This window comes from Sorghum bicolor, chromosome 6, assembly GCF_000003195.3.
Source record: "Sorghum bicolor cultivar BTx623 chromosome 6, Sorghum_bicolor_NCBIv3, whole genome shotgun sequence".
NCBI lineage: Eukaryota > Viridiplantae > Streptophyta > Magnoliopsida > Poales > Poaceae > Sorghum > Sorghum bicolor.
In genome coordinates this window covers 52,508,677-52,516,567 of record NC_012875.2, presented here as the reverse complement: position 1 = coordinate 52,516,567, position 7,891 = coordinate 52,508,677, and the positions used below count along the sequence as shown (strand labels likewise).

General features: G+C 45.2%; 1 protein-coding gene across 1 annotated transcript; it reads right to left on the bottom strand.

Annotated features, from left to right (window-relative positions):
• On the bottom strand, positions 305–1,814 carry LOC8055957 (ethylene-responsive transcription factor 6). Its single transcript, XM_002446838.2, has one exon. It carries the CDS (start codon positions 1,513–1,515, stop codon positions 544–546), a length of 972 nt encoding a protein of 323 aa, XP_002446883.1. The 5' UTR covers positions 1,516–1,814; the 3' UTR covers positions 305–543.

Here is a 7,891-nt window from a genome sequence, read left to right as displayed (position 1 = left end):
AACTCCGATAGGAGGATGACACACGAACAACACAAATTGAACACAGAGATTTGGGTGCTGCAAAGCGGCAGCGTTTTTCTGATGATAAACATTGTGTGCACCTGCTTCCAACTTTCAAAACACCACCAAAATAATTATACCAAAAAATATTCAGAATATGGTGGTGTAGAAGGCGCCTGACGATAACAAGGGAAAATTGGGAATAGTGAAAATTGTCCACTGATATATTTCAGAGATATATATTTAAACAAATCATGAACACAGCTCTTTAAACAAATCAAATTGTAATAAATTATAAACTGAATGCAAAAAACCCTTAGATCCCTCTGTTAAAAGTGAACTATTTGTGCAACTTATATGTCTACTGTAGGTGGTGATCTACTCCTAGTACTCTGCTTATATAAACTTATTTGTGCAATTTATATTCCTACTGTAGATGGTCCAAGTCCAACCCCTTGCAAATTTACAATCTCGTGAACACCCGAACGCAACATGCCGTCAGTCTGTGGTAACACTAGCAGGCACAGTCTCAGGCGGCTTAGTTTAGTTTACGCTAAGCAGCGGAAACCCCAACGCTGGGTGCGGTGACAGCGGCGACAGCGGCGGTAGACCTCGGAGCAGCGCCTCCCAGTACTGCTCCGAGCTCCCGCTCGACGGTGTCACGGGCAGCCACTCAGCACCTCCGCCCTTCCCTGTCGTAGTCGACGACGTCACCGTCGATGACGGCGAGGCGGAGGACGCCTGGGTCAACGACGACGACGACGGCGCCTCCATCTTCACTGCCTTGCCCACCACCGCGGCCACCTCGACGTCGGGGTCCTCACCCTCCACCATCTGCTGCCGCTTCCGCTTGTTCGCCGTCGCGGGAGGGGCCGGCGGCGCCGCCCAGAGGTCATCAGCGCCGCGGGTGCCAACCTCGTTCGGGAAATTGAGGATGGCCTTGGCGCCGCGCATGCGGAACGCGGCGCGGTCGTAGGCGCGCGCGGCCTCCACGGGCGTGTCGTACGTGCCGAGCCACACGCGCGAGCCGCGCCGCTTCGGGTCGCGGATCTCCGCCGCGTACTTGCCCCAGGGCCGCTGCCGGACGCCGCGGTACTTGCGGAAGTCCTCGACGGCCGGCGCGGCGGCCCAGGCGTATGAGCTCGGCGGCACGGAGATGGTGAGCGGCTGCCTCATGGTGGTGGCCACGGGCGACGACGGCTCGCTCCCGAACTTTATCATCACCGGTCGCGCCGGCTCCTGCGCCCGGAACGCCGCCGGCGCCTCGCCAACGACCGAAGCGGCGGTCGGAGCAGCTCCCACGTCTATGTATCCTTGATGCTGCTGCTGCTGTGGTAAGAACGACACGGGCTGGAACTCCGGCTGATGAGGTGGCAGCAGGACGGGGAAGGTGAGGTCGTCGGAAACTACGACAGGGCTGGCCACGGGGACGCTGCCGCCGTCGACGCCGAACATGAGGTCGCCGATGAAGTCGAGGGCGAAGCCGTCGGCGTCTCCGGTGAAGTCCATGTTCATGTCCGTCTCTCGATGGATCGGAGCTGCACAGCTGTACGTACGAGAGGATGGCACAAGAACTCTCAGCGGCCGAGGTTGTCCCGTGTCTATCTGGTTTTTTCTGTGCTCGTCGAGTGGCTGATGCTCTCCGTGGACAAGACTACGGCCTACGGGGCGGTGCCCTGTATTTATAGGCGAGAATTCAGTTAGGGGTACCGAGAAGACAGAAGAGTAGTAAAGTACTCCTGAAATCCTAGGGCTTTCCCCCGGCCCGGTGAATTTCTTTGACCACTCTTGATTAAGTGGACTCGCTCTAGTCTTTACACTGCCATTTCGATCGTAGTCCCCCAGTCCCCAAAATGTAATTACGAGATCTGTGCTGGTCAAATTAGTTGAAATTTGATTACATTTATAGTACATTGTATTACTGTTTATATCTCTAAATAAATTTATTATATAAAAATATTTTTTATAACTTAATCTTGAGTCTGCTTGGCTGTTGATCAGATCACGTGAGCTAAGCCGGCGATGCATTTCACGACATGACGTGCAATTATTTGCCCAAGTGGCATTCTGCTCCTTGACGCTTTCAGATTTTACTACTGATTTGGGATGACTTATTCACTGCTAGCTTACATTACATACTGTCCACTTGATCAGTTGTTGCGATTTTTTCTTTCGTTTTTTTGAGAGAGAGAGGGAGCAGTCACTGTGAACTTTCTTGAGTTTTTGTGCTGTTGAAGAAACAAGAAAGGATAGAAAATGTTCGCTCAAAAAAAAAGGATGGGAAATTATGTACAGCTGGAGCCGATCCAAAACATAATAATAAAGGGAAAAGCATAGTATTTCTGAAACCTGAATCTAGTAAGATCATTAAAGGAGAGACCAAGCTAAGTACTACAAAGCTGGCTACAGCAAAAACGCGTAGTGGCTTGAAAGACTTTGTGAATTTCCCTAATTAAGAAACGCGTGTCTGGATATACTACGACAAGAATGATTAACGACGGAGGCAGGTTTGGATGGGCAGGGCGATTGTAGAGTCTGACGCTGATGAATGAACGGATCTCCAACACGTACGCTCTGTGTAAAGCGTATCTAAATTGGCATTTTGCGGGAGGCGTGTCAACAGAGAACATGTGGCTCGCTGGAGTATTTTAATCGAGGTTTATCCGACATTTTTTTATCGAGGTTTTGGAGATAAATATTAGCGTGTGTACATGTACAAATGAATGCAAAATATATGATGGAGAACTCAATAAAAATAAATTTTGATGGTACAAATGTTTATATATTTTGCTATAGAGCAGTGAAAAATTGAGAAGTTTGACTTAGGATAAAAGTAATATGCAATTTATATTAGAACGATGAGTGTAACTTCTAGTAAAGTAAGATCATCTAAGAAGAAAATATATCCTCTTAAAGTGGAATGGAATTTACCTATTAAAAACATACGAGGAACAGAACAATCAATTTTTTGGGTGGAGTAATTTTTCATTTTTGAAAGCTAATTAATTTCAAAGAGTTAGTATAAATTTTATCAAAATTCTTTGAGAACTTCCTAGTGAATTAGAATCCGTATATGTCACCCCCCCCCCCCTCCCCTCCAAAAAAAAACTGTCTTTAGAACACTTCCAAGTGGTTAATTCTAGTATAGCGCGGAGATATGAAAGTCGTAATTCCTTTGCATTCATGAGTAGCAAGCTAAGGAGTCACGAAGTTACGGTTTTATTTTATCACAAACATTGTTTCGACACTTTTGCCGCGTGAGCTCGCTTGCACCTAGTAGCAGCCGGCTGTACGTTTAGCGATGAGCGCGCGCTCATCTTACGTACGCTTCCTGCACGATAAGCAGGAACCTGATCACGATCGCGATCTCAACGCATCGGATCACAGGTAAGGCCTTGTTTAGATGTAATCGAATTCAGTTCAATCCATATGTGTTGGAGTGGATTGATGTAGAATTTAGTTTAAATTCCACTTCAACCTACCTCAACATATGTAGATTGATATAAATCCGATTACGTCCAAACAAAACTTAAAAAAGGTAAGGCGGTGACTGGTGAGGCGAGCTCGTTTGGCTCCTCGTGCGACCAACTGCCCATGCAGTTGTGGACTGGGTCTCCTAACTGCATGCGCGTATAGTGACATGCATGCTGGTTGCCGCTAGTCTAGAGAGATGCATGCATCGATCGCCGGCTCGTTCATGGATCGTAAAAGCGACGGCGCTTGGAAAAAGTTAGTACTCGCAGTGAACGATCTTTATTCTCCGGGCTTTGATCTGGACGTACTTACATACGTACGTTTGGCTGCCCATCATGGACCTCGTCTTGGACGGCTGGGATTGAAGACGCCGCTACGAACCGTACTGATGTATCCCACGTACTACGTCGTAGCTAAGCTAGCTAGCTAGCTAGCTAGCTGTTGCATAGTGATACCGTTAGCCATCTGCATCGATCGATCTCATCACGTGGAGTGTTTCCATTTGCTTAGTCAATTCATAGTGATGTAAGGACCGGGTCCACCGGCCGCTAATACTACTGGCTCGTAGGTGGCATTATTGATGATGATTCTTGACTTGGTGATGCATATATGCATGCACTCAAGCTAGTGTAGCAACCGGCAGCTTGCGATTAAGATGCATATGCACTCAAGTGTGGCCACCGCACCGCACCACCCCGGAGGCCCCCGGATAAACACATGTACAAAATACTTTTTTTTTGAAGCAACACACATGTACTCCTACAAAATACTGTACTCCACTACTTTGTACCTTTTTCTTTTAAGCCTTGTTTAGTTTCCTAAAAATTTTGCAAAAATTTTTAGATTCTCTGTCACATCGAATCTTTAGACACGTATATGGAGTATTAAATATAGACGAAAATAAAAACTAATTGCACAGTTTGTTCGGAATTGATAAGATGAATCTTTGGAACCTAGTTAGCTTGTGATTAGACAATATTTGCCAAATACAAACGAAAATGCTACGGTGTGGATTTCCCAAAAATTTTTGGAACTAAACAAGTCCTTAACGAGCGGTACACTAGGCCTCGTTTCTTGTTTGGCAATAGTCTAGTTAAAATGATTAGGAGTCGGAGTGCACACAGGTGCATGCATGCATGCATGCCAAAGGACACATGTGCATTGTAGTTTAGACATGCAGCTACAAGATCTGACTCGAGCTTGCGGCAGCACACCCACATGTCAACCATGCAGGTCCCACGAAGCCTCTCGCTGTGCCGCTTGTGGTCTCTGTTTGAGCGGCTCCATCGCCCGGAAGTCGCCGTCGTTGACTCTCGAACAAACTACGCAGAAAAGTACTACTCCCGGAAAGATTCCGGCGGCTTATTAATTCACTTTTACTCGTTCTAGCTCGTGCATGCGACGAGATGGCACCAGCTGATTCCGGCGGTTGCAAAAGGACACCTGGGACGGATTGCGGATAACAATGGGGGTAGACTCATCATGATTGGGTTAGCGATTACATATGGCATGCAAAGTCATCCATCTATTGACTTTGATAGCGCCGGTAATACCGGCGGCCAGGTACTGAGGGCCTGTTTAGATTGGGAACGAAAATTTTTTGAGTGTCACATCGGATGTGTCGGAAGGATATCGGGAGGGGTTTTTAGAAACTAATAAAAAAACAAATTGCATAGCTCGTCAGGAAACTGCAAGACAAATTTATTAAGCATAACTAATCTGTCATTAGCATATGTGGGTTACTGTAGCACTTAAGGCTAATCATGGAGTAACTAGGCTTAAAAGATTCGTCTCGCGATTCTCAACTAAACTGTGTAATTAGTTTATTTTTTTATCTACATTTAATGTTCAATGCATGTGTCCAAAAATTCGATGGGATGGATGAAAATTTTTTGGATGGGGAACTAAACAGGGCCTGAGTCTTGAAATTTAGCTGACCCACTGTAGGTTATTATTACTGTTTGCTATTTTTATTGTCGTTGTTAGACTGCAATAAAAATGTTAAGACAACAGTTTAGAGTTTGGACCGTAATAAAGAATGTTTAATGATATTTTTTTTCAATTGATATGAGAACTTAAGAATATCTAGACAGAGGTACAAGAATTTATCAGATTATTTTGTGCAATTAATAATATCAGAGAGAGAATGAGAGAGAGATGAAATCATTTGGCACTGGACCCTCGGACAGAAAATATACAACTAAGAGCGCTTATAACTTATTTAATTGTCACCGATACAAACAAGCTAAAGATCAACCCAATTTGGATAGCAGAAACAGAGCCTAAACAAGTTAAAGATCTGCCCAATTTGCTTCAATTTATCAGCACAACTTATCAACCATGGTAGTGTTTTTCTCTCAGGTTGCTCCTTCACTAAGCAAGTCTGGGATAAGATTGTGAACTGGAGAGGCTTCCATGCCCTACACACTATTACTTCTGGTGACTCCATTTACTCTTGGTCTAAGGCTAAAGTGGACAAACCGGTTCGTAAAGACTTTGACGGTTTGGTAATCTATTTTTGGCAAAAGAAAAGGAAGGACCTCGAAAGAGGTGGCAATGATGACCAAAGAGTCCGTTGAACAAACCGCATTGCTAAGTCAACCATAGGCAATGATGCTTAATCCTTTGGTTGTTTTCATCTCCTTCAGGTTTGTTGCCTTGGTTGTCTAGGTTTCTTTGGAGCTTCACAATGGATTGTTTTTACGAGTTGTAAGTGGTTGTGCTCACTGTTTGTAAGTGGTGGGAGTTGGGATCACTCTGTGGTCTATTGTATTTATCCTTTTCTCTTTTAGTAAAATACGGCAAATCTCTCGATGTCCTTTCAAAAAAAAAGAACATCACGGTCGTGCACTGGAGGGCCAACGTTGCTTGCGCGGCGAGGCACTGCACCGTACCCATGCGGTGGTCGGAGGAGGGCGCCCGAGGTCGCTCGCATGGCGGGGCAAGACGCCCGTGCAGTTCTGGCCGCTGCACCACCGGAGCTCGTGTCGTCCTCGCCGCTAAAAGGTCTCCGGATGAGCTCGGGGCAGTCGTGGCAGAGGCAATGGCTTGGGCTCGCGCTCCATGGCCGGACAGGGGGGAACTCTGGGCGGGCAGTCGTGGTCTGTAGATGCATGGAGAGGAAACCAACGGATGGGAACTAGGTTGTTGGGCCAATATGAATCGAGGCTAAGGGAAAGATTTGGGTGTCCACCCCTAAATCGGGGTTGTGCTGGAGCTCTTTTTTTGTCTAGACACCTATATTTAGCTATGGAGCTTTAAGTAAGGACTCTGCTGGAGTTGCTCTTAAACAAACATGATATTAATCTTGAGGTTTATTTCAAAGTTTGAGATTAACAAAATCGTAGCAAATGTCTTATTGCTCGCCACTAAAAGATTGTGTTGTTAATTAAATCCTAAAATAAACTCAGAAAAATACAAAAAATGGTTTGTCCATATGAAGTTGAAGACCTGAATTCAAATAGAAAATTTTCACCTAAAACATGTAACCAACTGATATAGGCTCGATTTGTATACATAACGGTGCACTTGAGCACGTGCACCCCACTTACGTCCACAACCTCTATGCAATGTCTGGTATCTTCAACAGTTGACATATAAAAAGACAACAGAGGCATTGTTTCCAAAATCTATTTTTTTTTTTCAAGATTCTCCATTACAACGAATCTTACGGTATATACATGGAGCATTAAATATAAATAAAAATAATAATTAATTATACAGTTAACTATAATTTAAGAGTGCTACAGTGTTAAAATTCAAAAAAAAAGTTTAGGCATTGTTTAGTTCCCAACAAATTTTGCAAAAAAAATTTAGATTCTCCATCATATCAAATCTTACGGCACATGCATAAAGCATTAAATATAGATAAAAATAATAACTAATTATACAATTTTACCTGTAATTTGCGAGACGAATCTTTTGAGCATAGTCCATCATTGGACAATAATATTTGTAAAATACAAACGAAAGTGCTATAGTATATATTTTGTAAACTATTTTGGAACTAAACAAGGCTAGAATTTCGATCGAGTTACTAAAACCCTAAGCTGGCCAGTTCAACACGTAGAGATGCACGTCGCTCCAAACGGCCGGACTCACCTTGACCACGGGCCGCTTCGGCCAGCCAGCCGGCCGGCGGTCGGCTCATCGCCGCGAGGCCGACCCTATCCTACTACGCGCGACTCCCGGCCGCGGACCGTGTCCTAGTCCTAGCTAGCGCGGAGCCCGTGATCTTGTCCGAGTCTGAGTCTGACGACGCGAAAGTACAGGAAGTCAAAGAACTTTTGATGCACGAGCGCCGCTGCCGGCCTTGCGGACGCTGCCAAAAGCAAAGATTTTTCCATCTCCGGATCGATCTCATGATCGTCTCTGGCATCACGTGACTACATGAGGGATAACGCTGAGGTCCTCCACA